Source organism: Marmota flaviventris, chromosome 16 (assembly GCF_047511675.1).
Source record: "Marmota flaviventris isolate mMarFla1 chromosome 16, mMarFla1.hap1, whole genome shotgun sequence".
Classification (NCBI taxonomy): Eukaryota; Metazoa; Chordata; class Mammalia; order Rodentia; family Sciuridae; genus Marmota; species Marmota flaviventris.
In genome coordinates, this window is record NC_092513.1 from 25,300,760 (window position 1) to 25,317,275 (window position 16,516).

Genomic DNA, 16,516 nt, shown 5'->3' on the forward strand with positions numbered 1-16,516 from the left:
GAACTCAGCAGATGGACACCCAGACTCTACCTGTGCATCTGAGAGGGCCTCACAGAGTGGCCGGGGCCAGGACGAGGAGCCCACCAGGCAGAGAGCGGATGAGCTGGATTCCAGGCAGAGGGAACAGCATTGAGACAGCAAAGAAGGAACAAGACATGTGGGGGGCCAGGGCAGGGGCCAGGCAGGTGTCCCGGGTTGAGTCGCAAAGCCTCCTGTCTGCTGAAGAGTTTCAACAAGGACAGAAAGGGCCAGAGATGGGGGTCTGGGACTCTATGGGGTCAGGAGATTTGGGGGACAGAACAGGGATGGACAGAGCTGAAGGACAGACTCTCGTGGCTCTCTTCCTCTGAGGGGAGGAAGTGGAGGGCGGGTGGGCAGTGAGCGCAGGTCACACCACTCCGTCTCCTCTTTCCTTCTTGCCTCCAGGTAGAAGGTGGGGGAGCAAACCCTGACTTCTGCCTGGGAGAGACTCAGGAGCTTGCTCATCCCTGCCCAGGCCCAGGACTCCTACAGAAGGGCTGGGGGACACTCAGAAAGGCCATCCCAACGTGCTTTTCTAGAACCTGAAATTTTGCTCAGAGAGCTGTGTTTTGGGATGGAGAGATCTGTCACCTTCATCCTAGTGGGGCCCACATGAAATGCCAACGCCCCCAAGGGGTGGTCCAGCCATGAGCAGGGTCAGTTGGCAACTCCTGCTTAGTTGGAATTTCCCATAATGCTTTAAAGATACAGATTTCTGGGTATGATCCAGTGGGCGTGGCCACCAGCCTCTAGGCTGGCCCCAGGGATCCTGGCTTCCAGGTGTGCACGCCTCGGGGTGGACCTGCCCATGCCACCACGCCTGTGCCTGGCGAACACCACCTCTGGGAAGAGGCCTTCCCTTCTGGGCGGACGTTCGCTCCCTCACCCCTTCTCTCTCATCCTGTGCTCTGGGGAAAGCAGCTGCTCTGCTACGAGGCCCCTGTGGCAAGAAACAGGCCTCCAGGCCTCAGCACAGGACACAGCCACCACGGGAGGGAACCTCCAGCCCAGGCAAGCCTTCTGATGACCACAGCCTTGGCCATCAGCCTCGCAAGAGAGAGACCCTGGCCCAGGACCACCAGCTGAGCTGCTCCCCAAATAATAAAGCAACCAAGTTTTGAGCAATTTGTTATGCAGCAAGAGACGACGAGTGCAGTGGGTCCCCGGTGAATCCCAGGCAGCAGAGGGCCTCAAAGCTTCCCAGGAAATCCCGGTGGCCTCAGCCCAGTGCCACAGCTGTAGGGACCTGTCTGCTGATGTTTTTCTGAACATTTCATGAAAATCCTTGGTGTGTGTGTGCCTCTGTGTGTGTGTGTGTGTGTGATGTTGTGTGTGTGGTACACATGTATGTGTACATATAGCATGTGGTATACATCCAATATGCGTGTCCATGTGTGGTTGTGTATGTGTGTGCATATGTGTGCCTGTGTGTGGTATGTGGCGTGTCTATGGTGTGTGCGTGTTGGGTTGTGTGTGTGTGAAGGTCAAAGCCCTTCCACTCTGTGCTATAGACTGAAGACGGAGACGAGGACAATGACCTCCTCTCCCAGCAGCCTCAAGAGCTGAGCATCACGCATGGGCCCTGGAGCACCAAGGGTGCTTGCTGATTTACTGCTCCTTGAATGAAGAAAAAACCCCAGAATATGGAGGCTCAGAGAGACCTCCAGCTAATAATTTTCAAAATTGATTTAGCAGAAGAACCATCTCTGCAAGTGAAAGCGCTCGCGGACTCCTGGTTTTTGTGAGCCGGAAGGGGGCCCTCCAGACTCCCCCCCACTCCCCATCACAGCCACCACGGCCTCCAGACCCTGATCCGGCCCAACTGCATCTTCTGGAGGAGTAGACCAAGGCCCACCTGGGAGTCTGATTCCCTGGGCCCTGGTCCAACTTCTCTGAGCTGCCTTGGATGTCACACAGGAAGAGAGTCACACGTGGCCTTGGTGGCTGTGTGTGGCAACTGTGTGGTTCATTATCCAACCTGCCCCTAGCAGAAATGCCCCTCTTCACCAGAAACATCCACAGGGAGGGGGGTGGGGGTGAGAATTGCTCCCTCCTTCCACCTCCTAACAAAGAGGGCCCCACAGAGGTGGGGGCTTGCTTCACAGTGCTGAGTCCTGAGAATAACAACAGCAGGTGCCTATTATATGCATGCATTGATGCGGGGCATTGTGTGAATCTCGAGCTTGGCCTTCCCAGTCATCTGATGGAGTAGCAAGGTTATCATCTCGTCTTACACAGGAGGAAGTGGAGGCAGAATAAAGATGAGGAATGAGCCCAAGACTCCCTGACTGGTCGTTGGTGGCCACATTTCATCTGGGTCAAGGACTCAGTGTGTGGCCTGCACCTCGCTGCTTCTCGCCTGGCCAGTGGCCAGCTCTCCTTTCCCTTCTGCCCTCTAGTCTGCTTCCTGGAGGGGCAGGACACAGTCACCCAACAGGAGCAGGTGGTCAGACCTGTTTCTCTTCTGGCCCTGATGCTCCCAGGCCTCTGGCTCAGAGGCCACCTGCACACCCGCCCTGGGGCAGAAGGCACCTGGTTCTTCACCTAGACGTGCTTTTCCAAATTTATGTGTCCTATCAGTAACAAGTGCTGCAGGCATTTAGGGCAGGAGTGAGAAAGTGGTCACTTGGAGCATTTGGCCCTGTCACCCTTAGAGCCATGGCTGCTTTACGTTAGCAGTGACGATTAATCTAGACCCTGTGCTGACGCCGCCCTCACTCACACACCATGCTGTTGCTGTCCCCTCCCCAAATGCACAGGAAAGTACGGGAATCTCCCTGCGTTCCCTGTTAATGCCTCACCAGGTGTGCTCCTCGCTGCCTCCCTGCATCTACACACCACCCTGTGACCTTTTTCTAAACCATCTGAGGACAAACTGCAGAAATGAGGCCCGACCCTTCAAAGATTCTAGCACGTATTTCTCAAAAACAAGGACACTTGCCTACATGATCGTCACACAGCCACTAGGTCAGGAGACTGTCCTGCAAGTGAAACCACCCTCCGGCTCACAGACCCCCTTCCCGTCCTCTGTCCCAGCACAATCTCGACTCCCCCCTCTGTCCAGGACTTCAGCAAGGGGCACGCGATGCATTTAGTCATCCGTCTCTCCAGGCTCCCACGGCCGCGAAGACTTCCTCAGCCTTGTCCTGCCCTTCACGTCCAGGCAGCCTTAGAGCCCTGTTTCCTCAGGAGCACACCCAGGCTGTGCCTTCTTGGAAGAAAAGTCTCAGAAACGATGTTGTGTTTTCTCAGTGCAGTGCCTCAGAGCACAGGCACCCACCAATCCCACCACTGAAAGTGTTAACCCTGACCACCTGGCCAAGTGGGAGCCTCCAGGTCTCTCCACCACAAGGTCACCACATGTCCTTTGTATTGAGGTGACCACTGTGTGTGACCCAGTCCACTGTACAAAGAGAGTCTAGCGTTCGCTATGCAGGGAGAGGGGTCCAAGCAGAGCTGGTGGTCTCACTGCACTCCAGGGAGCCCAAGGAACTAGAATTTCCAAGGCAGAGTACCAGAGAGGAGAGAGCCGCACAGAAGGAGAAATCCAGAAGATGCAGGCCCTCGAGTCTTCGGCTGAGTATAAATTTGTGCGTGTGTATGCTTCCAAGGCCCAAAGAAATGGAACCAGTCTGTGCTCCTCCAGTCAGGGCAAAAAACACCCCCTAAGCCACAGGGCATCAGGCAGCCATCTCAGAAGGGCCCTTTGACTCTGCAGTGGTGCAAAGTTGGCCCTAAACTAGTCTTTCTTCCCTGACCAGCTTAAAAGTAAGTCCTAAGAGGATCAGACTGCATCGGAGTAACTTAACTGTTCCAGAATAAAGCCCCGAATATTTAAAGGACTACCAACCAACCCACAAACTACCAAACTTAATACCCAACAAGGTTAAGCTCCTAAGATCTGGCATCTCATATAAAATTATCAGACCTTCAAAGAAAACTATGATCCCCAACCAGGAGGGGAAAAAAAAATCAATTAATAGAAACCGACTGAAATGACACAGATGATAGAATGAGCAGAGAAGGACATTACAGCAGCTGTGAGACATGGGTCCCCGGTGGTCACCAAAGACAGGACAAGCCATGAGAAACGGAAGGGATGAGAAAAGGTCTGTGGGGACCGTCCAGAGATGAAAAATAAGGATCTAAAGTGAGCAGCACGTTGGATGGGGTCAACAGTAGATTGGACACCAAAAGAAAAGACGCGTGAACTTGAAGACTCAGCCAGAGGAACTATCCACAATTAAAGTACCAGAAATAACCCGAGCTTTGGTGACACCAAGAAGACAGGAAGAAGCAGGGCGGACACACAGTCGGAGCCCCAGGCTGGGGACGGAGGAGCAGTGATGGATGAAGAACTTCCAAATTCAACAGAACTACAAGCCTCCAGGTCTTTAAAAAAAAAAAATCAATAAACCCCCAAGAGGGGATGAAAAGAGCAGAGCCCACACCAGGCCCCTCAGGAGTGAAGCACGGCCTCAGGGGTGACTCACTGCCAGGGCCCAGGCTTGAGCAGAGACAGGAAAGGGGACAGGGACAGGAAGAGCAAATGGGCACGGGTAGGACAGCATCAAAGTTCAGGAGCGAGCAGGGCAGGGTGACGACACCTTGGAGGTTGGTGGCAGGTCACCAGGAGTGGCAGGCTGTCCCTTCAGAGGGTCTACTACTCTAACTGCCCTGCAGCAGGCCCACCCCATACCTGGGAGCAGCTATTTCTGCTCAAAGTCCAGCACTCGGGAGCTGAAGACCTGGTTCACCGCCCCACTGCTGAGCCAACCCTCTTTGTCCCAGAGCCTGGCCCCATTCTGGGAAAGGAGCCCAACCGATGACAAAATGAGCAAGCACAGCAGACAGCTGGACTCTTCACAGTGGACAGCTCCACTCTTCAGAAGCCTAAAGATAGCCCGGGCCCACTGAGGCCCAGCAGCACACCTGAACACCCTGCAGGTGCCCACCCTCGGAGGCCTCAGGTCAAGGCGGCCAAACTTCCAAGTTGGCTGAGTTGCCGGCACAGGGCCCATTTCAACTAGAGGACATCAAGCCTGCCACCCAGCAGGCTGCCCACGGCATCACCAAGAGCATGCTGTCACATACGCTGTCCCATTGGACACCCTGGTCCACGGCGAGCACCTGCCCCTGCCCCCCGGCCCCTGCTGTACATGCAGCTCACCCCTTGCTGAAGCAAGACCCCCGCCCAGGCGGACAGCAGGACTGAGAGGCTGGGCTAGAGACCCTGCCCCTGCACCTACCTGCCAGGTCGGGAGGACCTTCTCAATGTCATTCAGGTTGATGCCATCCCCATCTTCCAGTTTCCCTTTTCCACACCTAGGCCAGAAAAGACAGAAAGGCGTTGCAAGCAGGGGTCATCAGGCATCGTGTCCCAGCCCGGCCACAGGACAGCAGGACGGTCAGGAGGGACCTGCAGAACCAGCCTAGGAAGTGGCCTTGGGATGAAGGTCTTCTGCCCTCCAGCACATCCTCCTGCAGGGAGGTGAGAGGAATCGGGGCACCCTTGACCCTCCAGGCAAAGATGCCAAACTCTTGGCTAATGAACACCCCGGAGTCTGTCATAACGCCCCGCAAGAGTGCTTCCATCTTGCTTCACTGCCCTGAAGGAAAAATCAGGGAACCGAGAGACCAAGCAACTTTCCAAAAGTGATACAGGCTGGCAGCGGTTGGCAGGAGATCAATGGAACGTCCTTCCTCCTTGGTTTGACCTCAGGACAGCCAAGAAAGCCTGCTCTGGTGTTGCTTTGGGCTCCGTGGGTGGGCGTGCCCTCAGGCCAGGGAGCTGGGCCCAAGTCACTGGCCAAAGGTCTAGTTCTTGCATATTGAAGTTTGCAGATTCTGGCACTAGACTGCAGGGTTTGACCCATAGCTGCATCCCTTACTAACCAGGTGACCTTGTGCAAGTGACTTAAGCAAGCCCTCCTTACCTCAGTGTCCTCATTTGTAAAATGGGGATAATGGTACTGCCTAAAATCATAAAAAGAGTTTGGAAGACTAAGTTAATAGATCAGTGCTTAGGCGCTTAGAACTTGGCCTGAAATACTGTGAAAGAATCTATATACACATACACATGTATATATAACATTTCATATATAAATAGTAAACATAGGTAATAAATGAAATGAAATTGTAAGAAAAGTAAATAATAGGGCGAATGTATCACTGGTGCTATGGCTGCTTCTGCTGCTGTCCTTGTTATGGGGTGGAGCAGATGCAAGGTGACTAGTTAAGAGCACAGACTCTGGGGCCTCCCCGGCCTTGGGCAAGTTCCTCCACATTCCCTAGCCTCCCCACCTGTCCCAGTGAAGATCTCAGCTCCTGCCTTTCTGGGCTGTGGTGTTTTAACCACTGTGTGATAAGCACCTGGAACAGGGTGACTCAGGGCTGGTGCATGGTGAGTTTCACCACAAGGCTGCACAGTGGCTGGGGACAGCCTCTCCAGCTGCACAGTTAAGGTAGTTCTCAGATTCCTGAGTCACTGGTTCATCAGTTTACATGTTTACCAAGCATCTCTTCTCTTTTGGGCGCTGTCAACAAAAATAAACCAGACGCATTCCTCCCTCTGACAGCTCAGGGCGCCTGGTAAAGCAGGTCCTGACCACACCTATTAGGGCTGTGAGCCTGAGCACCACTAGGGGGCGGTAGGAGACAGGCGTCACTAAAGCCTGTGGCCAGACGAGCCCCGAAATCCAGAGGAAGAGAATCTGGCAGCCCAAGCCAGCCAAGGCCTGGGGGGAAGAGAAGAACAGAGTGTGCCCTCGGCCGGCTCTGGAACCTTCCCTCTCTACCCATCAAGGGCTTCCGAGCCAGGTTCTGGACTGGGGGTGGGGCCTGGGATAAACATGCCCTCAACTAGTGGGGGAATCAGCCCAGTGGCACAGCAGCCAGGGCTCCACCGGGGACCCGAGAGGGCACTGCAGGAGCCCCAGAGCAGCAGGCCAAGGGCACAGGGAGCTGGAGCGGTGAGGCCCCGAGGGGCAGTCTGGGCTGGACAGGTGGGGCTGGGTGGCCGGGGCGTCAGGAGGGAAAAGAAGCAGCCAGTTCTCTCTGCCCTGCACCGTGCAGTGCTGGACGAATGAGGAGGCGGAGCAAGGCCGATCGCCCAACCATCTTTGAGCTCATCAATCTGCAGGGCAGCAGCGGGCTGGCCCGGGAAAGCACCAACTGCGCGCAGTCGCCTATGCTCTGCAGGCGCCATGGCTGTGGGGAGAAGGCCCTGGGGACTGGGCCCAGCAGGAATGGCTGACACCCCTCCCTGGGCCACCCTGGGCAGAATTCACCTGGGGCTCTCCAGCGAGCACTGGGCTCCAGGCCCACGCCAGCCTCCAGCCCCGTGCACCTGGGGCAGGGCCTTTCGGCGTCACCTCAGCGGCCCTGGGCTGGGCAGTGGGGGTGCAGGGAGGGTGCTGGCCCTCCTGATGGGGTCCCAGGCCTCGGCAGGGCTGCAGGTGTGCAGGGCAGGAGGTGGCTGCAGAGCGGCTGAGTCACCACTGTCAACGGGTTTCCACAGCAACAGCCTGCTCCAATTCCTGTCCCTCCATGGAAACACGGGCTGTGGGAGCCTTGGCAACCGAGTGGACCCTGCTGCTGAGGGAGGCTGCGGGGACTGGACTCGCGGAGTCCATCCCCATCATGGTAGGACTCCGAGGGGGACAAAGTTCCTGGCCTGGCCACAAGGTGGCCACAGGATGACGCCCCACACTCCCTGCGTGCCTGGGAGTGACAGAATTCCACCAGAGCCAGGTGTCCTGGGGCGAGTCCAGGTCACTGTCAGCCGCTCTGGCCAGCTGCTGGGGGTGGGTGAAGCTGGAGGGGGAGTTCAGGCCTCGGGGGGAGCAGGTGCAGCCTGCTACTCGGGCTTCAGGAGGGTCCGCTCAGCACAGGGGAACCTTCCCGCCTGAGTGGTCACTTATCACTCCTGCCGAATGTCTCCTGTTATGGAAGTGGTTACTGTCTGAGCGGATGCAGATACTCTGAAAATCTCCAGAAAGCATGCCCATGGCGCCTGCACTCTGCGAGGTCACGCCATTACTGATCCCCCCCTGGGCCTCAGTTTCCCCACTGGCTTCACCAGCCACAGCTTCATGGGAGACACTGAAGCTGCCCAGGGAAATGCCACCTCTCTCCCGAAAACAGACGTCCCCCCAAAGCAGAAATAAGTGAGGACAAGGATGTGAAACAGCTGGAACCTTTGTGTATTGCTCGTGAGAATGAAAAATATCCCACTGCTTTGGAAAATTCTGGAAGCTCCTCAAAGAGTTAAATGTAGAACTACCACATGACCTAGTTATTCCCTTCCTAGGTTAGCTGCCAGAAGAATAAAAAGCAGGGACTTGAACGGACACTTGGACATGAACGTTCCCAGCAGTGTTATCCGCAAAAGAGTGGAGACAACCCGAATATCCACCAGCAGGGGAATGGGTAAACAAATAGCATGTGGTGGAATAGTATTCAGCCATGAAAAGGAATGAAGTCTGATACATGCTCCAGGGCAGATGATTCTCAAAAACATGACACTGAGTGAAAAAAGTCAGACACAACAGGCCTCATAGGATTCCACTGATTCAGAAAAGGCCACTTCCTCGAAACAGCCCATTGGTGGTTGCCAGGGGCTGGGCAAGGGTGGGGACGGGATGAGGAGGGATTGCTTAATGGGTATGAGGTTTTATATTGAAAAAGAAAAACTTTTGGAACTAGACAGAGCGGTGGCTGCAGAACACTGTAAATATGCTAAATGCCACTGAATTGCACACTTTCAAACGGTTGATTTTACATTACCTCAATTTTACTTAAATAAGAATTAGAAGGAACAGACATTTGTCCCACACCACTGGGTGGCTGGAGACACCTTTGTGTCCCAAGGGCATCCCAGGCCCTGCGCCCACCTTTTAAAAGGAAGGCCACACTGATGCATGGAGCTGAGGGGGGCGGGAAGGCGGGGGCTGGGGTGGCGGAGACGCACCAGTGTGAAGTCTGCCACTACTCCAGTGGCTCCCAAGGTGGGGGCAGCCGCAGCAGCACCCCCTGGGAACCTGTCAGAGATTCAAATTCCCAGCAACCGCCCTTCAGACCTACGGGACCAGCACAGTTTGAGTAAGCCCCCAGGTGAGACGGACGCACGCTCAAGTTCAAGACCCACTGGACGGAGTTGGGGACAATAGGGCCTCTGTGGACGGTCAGGACAGGCATTGTGGGCTGGAGGGACTGGGAGGGTTGGAGGCATTCTGGAGAGAGTCTGCTATTCTGGGGCCAGACAGGGAGAGCACCGAGGACATTAACCACCTGTGTGTCCTCATGCGGCAGGACAAAGTCCCCACTCAGGCACCGACACTCCTGCCCCCACTCCACCCAACCCTACTGGAGGAGCCCGTGGCCACCCTTACCCTTCGCGGTCGATGTGTGGCAGTGGCTGCTTGGGCGTGTGTCGGACCTTCCGGTGGAACTGGGTGAAGTCCAGCTTTTCAGGCTGCAGGTCCCAGGTGGCACCACTAGAGGGCGAGGGAGGGTGAGAAATGAGAGGCAGGGGAAGGAGCCCGGTTACTGAGGATCAGGCAGGAGGCTGAGCCAGGAGGAAGCGTCCTCCATAAGAGGGGTGCAAGTAGGGAGACACCCATTCGCTGAGGGCAGGGGCCAGACCCCCGCTCAGCACAGAGCCTGAGGTGCCCAGCCCTGGCCTGCTGAACCCCGCCATAGGAAAATGCATGTTCCCTAACAGGAGTGTGGGCCTGGTACCCACCCCACAGGGTCCCCTGCAACCTCGGGGTTCGTTTCAAGTCTACATTTGAGGAATGCTAGAGAGAAGTGGGGGTGCAAAATCCTGTCACCAGAGCCTCTGATAAGTGGCTTAAAATGGTGTCAAAGCTTCTCTGACGTGATGAGGCCAGCAGGGGTCAGCTCCGTGGGTTCCTCCCATCCCAGGGGAGCGTCCCTGGTGGGTAAGTCAGCACCCCTGCCAGGGTGGGCCTGGGGGGTGCCCGAAGCTGGGCAGCTCTGGCGCTGAGGGAGCGATGAGCTAGGGAACCCTGTCATCTGTGGCCCAATGCCATTACCCCTCACAGGAGAGGTGGACCCCAGGCAGGACGTCCCCAGCAAGCCCTTCAGGGGCACCTCCCTTGGCCAACTCCTCGGGCCCATTGGGAAGCTTCCTGTCGGAGCCACTCACTCCTCGCTCTTCCCCAGGCTCCTCGGGTGGGGGTGGGGCTGCAGCTTCACTGTCCGTCATCCACATATGCCCCTCCCCGGGCTCTTGGTCTGCTCCGTCCCCTCTGTCCCTCTCCCAGGCTGTTTCTGTCTTCCCTCCTGCCCTGGATTCTCTGCTTCTGACGCCCTTTCTCTCTTCCCCTTTGACGCTCTCCCTCCTTTCTCTCTGTTTGAACCTCCACTCCGCCCTCCTTCATCTCCTCTCCTTCACAGCATCTGTCTCCACTTCTCCATCAGGGGACGACCAGCAGTGACGTCCTGTGAGCCCAGGCAGGACAGAGGGCACGTAAGCCGGGGTCTCAGCCGGAGCCCCTCACTGCAGACAAAGGAGGACGAGGATGTTACCTGAAGGAATCAAAGGTGTTGGCAGCCCAGATGTCTGTGCCCAGCATGTCCAGAGTGCTGTCCTTGCTGCCATTCTGGAAGAGACGGAGTAAGGGACCGACGTTATTTGTTTGGCCAGGACACAAAAACCAAGTGGGCAGAAGGCCTCCCCAAGGCCTGAGCCTGGGAGGGTGGCAGAGGTCCCCTGTCCCCCATGGCTGGCCACCCTAGGTGGCCTGGAGGCTAGAGAGAGCCACCTAAGTGGGTGTCCAGCTGGTGAACCATTAAGAACCAGAACGCTGCTGGCGAATGCAGGCCTCCGCGGAGGCACAGACCCTCACTTCAACAAGGTTTCATGGAGGCTGTGGCCAGGCACAGGGGACCCATGTCTCAGGGTGCTTTCCCTGCAGCCTCTGAACCCAGCGGGAGCTTGTATGGCCCACTGATAAGCTATCACCACTTCCAGCCAGCCAGGGGCTCCACGTAGCCAGGGGCAGTGGAGGGTCCACAGAGGGGCTGAATTTTCTGGGTTAAGGCTACCTCCTGAGAAGCCCAAACGAGGCTGCACCAGTGACTGAATTTCCCACTAAGTCAACCCACTGCCGTCTTATCCTCCAGGTTCCTACATGATCCCCCCCCCCCCCCCAGAGACAGGACACTCTGCTCATGCAGCTTCTGTGACTCGGTTTCTCTGCCCTGTGCTGATGATCTTCCCAACACATTCTCCAACTCTCTGACTCTGTTCCTGACATCCTTCCTCCCTCCTCCCCCGACTGTCTGGTTTCCATGGTCACTCTCTGTAAGGACAGTACTGTGTCCACTCAAGCTGTCTTGTGATCCAGGAATTCACTCCCAGGTATAGACACAACGGAAATGTGCACGGATGTTCCCCAAAAGACATAAAAGGGTCGAGAAGCGCTATCCCTAACAGCTCCAAACTGGAATCCACCCAGACACCTATCAACAGCCGGTCAGGTTTAAGCAAATCATGGTTCATTCAGACTGAAATATTTCACACAGCAGTGAGAATAGACAATTTTGAGACAACATGCAACCACATAAGTAAATCCCACAAACAAATGTGAGACCAAAGAATCCAGACCCAAAAGAGTTTGGGGTATATATTTCAAGTCATAAGAAGTTCAAGAAAGACAAACTCACCCACCTACAGTGACAGAACTCCAATGGTCAATGGAAGAGGAGGGGGTGGGGCTTTCTGGGGATTGGTTACATTGTTTCTTCATCTGGTGCTCATTACATGGGTGTGTTCAGTTTGTCAGAGTCCACTGAATTGTACATGTACGATATGTACACTCCTCTATGTGTGTGATGACCTCCTTCTTAGATTCCTGGTAGAGTGCCCAGTCTTCATTTTGGGGACCTTTCTGTAGGACTGGATTCTATTGATATCCACCTTGAGTGGACTGGCCCTGGACCCACCATTTCTCAGGGCCACTAGCTCACACACTGGATGAGCTCTGGACCTGAACCTGGGCAGACACCAAAGACACAAAGGTAGAGAAGTCCAGGCCCTGTCCACAAAGATGGTGTGTGATGACACACACGTAATGAAAAATCACAATACAGTGGGATCTGTGCTCTGACTCAGGCACTGCAGCAGACTAATGCTTTCCCAAGGAGCATGGGAAGGACTCCCCTGAGCAGGAGAGGAAAGCATTCCTGGATCCGGCAAGCAGAGGGAAGGGGAAGAAAGGGAACAGCATATGGAAAGGGCTCACAGCAGGACTCAGCCACCAGGCGGCTGGAAGGCCTCGGTTTGCACAGCAGGCTGGAGAGTGTGTACTGGGGGCCGCAGGGCTGGTGAGCTGATGGTCTCCAATATCACCCACACCTAGACCTGCTCAGGACCAACCTGGGACCCCACAAGTGCTCCTTAGTAATTGTTATGGGCTGAACTGTGTCCCCCTAAAAGTCATATGTTTAAGTCCTAACTCCTGGTGCCTCTGAATGTGAGTGGATGCTACCCACCTGACTAGACCAGGGCCAGCATCACCCTGATGCCTGCCCAACAGGCCACTGGACAAGTCTGGGGTGGAGAGGAAAGGTGAGCACGGATATACCTGTTCTGTATTTACTGTCTCCTGCTAGGAAAGAAGCAGAGGCAGGCTCCGGGACCCGCACCTGGGCGAAGAAGCCCCGTAATGGGAGGGAGTGTTGTTTTGAATTCTCTTCACCTTCCTCCAGCTCGGGCAGAGCTCACAAGCAGGCTGCCCTCCGCCAGCCTCCCACTGCACACTGCTGGACGGCCCAGACCCTCATGGTGGGCACGAACTGCTTTCCAGAGAGGGTGAGCAATTGGCTAGAGGACCAGGCCTTTACTTAACCTGAGGACAGGAACACAAAAGCCCTAAAAAATGGTTGAGAGGCCCGGCCTCCCAGGGGAAGGGCCCAGTGCTCAGCACCCAGAGGAAGGCAGGAGGTAATAAGGACTCAGAGGTGGGTTGTGGCCTTGGCATGGCAAAGGGGCTGTTGGGAGAGAGCACCTGCTGGTCCCCTGGGTCTCAGGCTAGTCTCTTAACTTTCCTGGGCCTCAGGGGTAAAAGGAGCACCACCAGCCTGAAGCCTTAGGTTCTGAGTGACTGGGATCGTTCTCACTCTAGGATATGCACACATGCTCACACACACAGACACACACACTATACACACATATATACATTCCCACACACAGACACTGCCGTGTAAACCAGTTACACAGTCACCCTGACTGAGCAGCGCCAGGGGAGGTCCCTCCGCACCCCTGCACAGCCTTTCTTCCTGCCAGGGTGCAGTTCAGGCCTTCCCACTTGCGGCTCTGCAGCTGCCTCCAGGTTCAGGCCCCAGCTGCAGGATCCCAGCAGCTCACACGCACTGCGGGGGGGGGCTCACTCCCTTCCTGCCAGTTCCCCACAGAGCTCCCTGGGGTGATCTAGAAACCCAAATGTTGGTGTGCATCAGAACCACCTGGAGGTGGGGGCCACTGGCAGGGAGTGTGGTGGTTTACATCTAGTGTGGCAGAATGGTCCATAATATTCTTTTAGAAACATGGCCCTCATTTTGCTGGATGTTTGAAAGACCTTTAGGGGTAGAGGGAGTTCGAAAGGCTCCCTAATCAAATGTTTGGAACACACTGAGTTGAAAGATGGTTAAGAGGTTAACGTGAAATGAATTGTTCAAATATCAAGTTTTACCAAGTGCCGTGGCCCACGCCTGTAATCCCAGTGGCTCTGGGGGCTAAAGCAGGAGGACCATGCGTTCAAAGCCAGCCTCAGCAAAAGCGAGGTGCTGTTGGCAACTCAGTGAGGCCCTGTCTCTAAATAAAATACAAAGTAGGGCTGGGGATGTGGCTCAGTGGTCAGATGCCCCTGAGTGCAAAAAAGATACTAAGTTTTTATTGCAGAACCTTTCAGTGTCTTCACTGGTCTTTGATAGATATTGACTCTTCAGGTAGGTAGAAGTATAGCATGAATTATTTCTCAACCTTTATTTGGCTGGAAACTTAATCTATCTACACTTCCTTTTTATTCCACAGAAAATTTTGCAGAACTAAGGTTCCATGGAACCCCCTTTGGGAAACAGTCATTTAGCACCCTGTTCCCCAAGTGATGTCATCCCCTCAGTGGTGGGAACCCTGACTTCACTTTTTGGTAGGTCCTCCTGCCCATTCAACACTCATCCTATCCTTGGGACCTAAAGCATTCATTAACTGTCAGTGTGGGCCAGCTGGCCAGGCCCCGAGAGCTCTCCATCAAAGCCTTGCTGGCTTCTTAGGGACACTCTCTGGTTTGCAGTTACACGGTTGGCCTTGGTGACTGCGGCTTTTCTCTGAGCATTGCCTCCTCTCAGGATAACCTGGGAAAGTTGTCCTTTTAAACAATGGAAAAAAGATCTCCCCTTCCTCCCTGACTCCCGGGCAATCTCCTCCCCAGCTCTGCCATCGCGCAGCCCCTGCCCCCAGGTTGCTGAGAGCCAAGGTTCTGAGAAGCCTGATCACAAACAATCAGCCTTCCAGTGGACTGTTTTCAGCACTCAAACACCACCGAATCCTCCACAAGAGCTCCTTTTACTGGCAATTAGGGGGACCCATGCCAGGATGAGCCGAGCCGCTCCCAGAACCTATCACAGAGAGATAATGAGCACTTTAAGCCTCGTGGAAAAGAAGATGGAACAGGCTGCCCATGGCCAGGGAGACAAGCCCAGTCTCGGAGGGCCCCGCAGCCGTGCCGACTCAGGGCAGGACAGACTCGTAGAAGGGCCAAGAATGCAGATGGTGGCAGTAACAGACACCAACACAGCACCACCAGGCACGTCACACTCCTCACTGTCCTAGGAAGACAATGTCGCCTTCATTATCCCCATTTTCTTGATGATAAAATAGAGGCACAGTGAACTCTTTCACATTCATGGAGCTAGTTCCCAAGATGGGAACACAGGCAGCCAGGCCCACAGTCTCTGTCTTAACCACAACACATGCAGTTACACCCCCTCAGGCAAATCCAGACCCCACAGCAGAGGTTTCCATAGGAGGAACACCTCCACCCTATGTAGTATATTTGGCTTCTCTGAACCTATGCTTGGGATGGTGGAGCTGATGTAGGGGTCCATCACCTGCAGCAGACACCAGAAAAGAGGGTAATGGAATTGTGTTTAAGTATGTGGGTCTCCATGCAGAAGAGTGCAACAAGGTGAGAGGGTGTCCCTGCCCAGGGGGGATTTGCCAAGTCAGGGGTCGTGAAAAACAGTGAATTCTTCTGCACAGCTGGTTTTCCTTGTGAATACCCAGCTGCATAGTGATTTTTGCTTGATCATGTGCATGTGTGTGTGGGTGTGTGTGATAACAACTGTGGGCCGTGCTGTGTGTTATAAACGAGGCAGAAACTGGCTAAATAGGGTACAGAACAGCAGGAGGACTCTCCCCATTATCAGGGGTGTCATGGGTGAAATTCCAACTGGAGAATTCTGGGGCATGCCAGTCCAGACTTGCCCGGCCTGTGTGCTGCAGAAGGTCATGCTGAGGCAAGGGTGGCAGCCCTTGGCCCTGGACCCTGTCCTGAAAGCCCAAAAGCTGGCATGCTATCAGTCATAGAGCAACTGGCCCAGCTCTTGGCAACGGAAAAGCAGGAGGTGCAATCTCTGCTGCTCCCTCCATCTCAGGGCAGAATGTTGCTCCATAGATCCCATCTAGAGGCAAGCCTGGGGTGAATGTGGATTCTTCACTTCCTGGACAGGGTTCCCAGGGGAGCTCACCAGGAAGACTATCTTTTTAAACAATGGACACAATTTCTCTCCTTTCTCCCCAAGGATGCCTTCCCTGACTCCTCTGCCCCTATTACCTGTCCACATAAGGGCATCAACCCAGCTGGGGCCTGCCTGTGTGGACACAAAAGGCCTGAAGCTGTAGTCCCTGCCCTGCACAGCAAGTCCCAGAAATGGAAAGAGCAATTCAAGATGGCGCATGGTTGGTGTCTTGTGATAACATGCCTGCCACTGGAGTTGCAAGCTGCAGGGAGACAGCATCTGGGAAACCTCCAGGTAGCAACACGGTGTGGGGGGGAGGGCGGAAAGACAGGATTCCAGAGGCCTCATGACCATCACTCTGGCTCCTGGCTCTGTTTCCCCATCTGTCACATAACCATTTGGACTAAGTGGGTGGTTCCTGAGTGTGTATGTGTGTGTGGAGTTGGGCAAGTGGAGCACAGGAGGGACACACTATTAGAGTTTTTACATGATGCAAAACATTCAGGGACCAAAAGACCCCAAAGTCATCTGCTGGATCCAAACAGGGGCTTCCTGTAAGCCAGAGTTCAAACCTCTCAGGTCAAAACTAAAACAGGCTTTGAGGGCGACTTGGATGTGCCCCATCAGAGTGGATGGAGAGGTGGAGCATCAGGGCAGGACCCAAGGAGAAACAGTTGTGTGTGTGTGTGTGTGTGTGTGTGTGTGTGTGTGTGTGTGTGTGTTCAGC

General features: G+C 54.8%; 1 protein-coding gene across 4 annotated transcripts in view; it reads right to left on the bottom strand.

The window, feature by feature from the left end:
- Ctif (cap binding complex dependent translation initiation factor) overlaps positions 1–16,516 on the bottom strand; it is a 269,043-nt gene that overhangs the window by 172,447 nt on the left and 80,080 nt on the right. For all 4 annotated transcript variants that reach the window (XM_071602778.1, XM_071602776.1, XM_071602777.1 and 1 more), the window contains 3 exons: positions 10,576–10,649; positions 9,414–9,518; positions 5,271–5,346 (listed from right to left, as the gene is read on the bottom strand). In XM_071602778.1, coding sequence (XP_071458879.1) covers positions 5,271–5,346; positions 9,414–9,518; positions 10,576–10,649 — 255 coding nt within the window. The remainder of the gene's footprint in view (positions 1–5,270; positions 5,347–9,413; positions 9,519–10,575; positions 10,650–16,516) is intronic.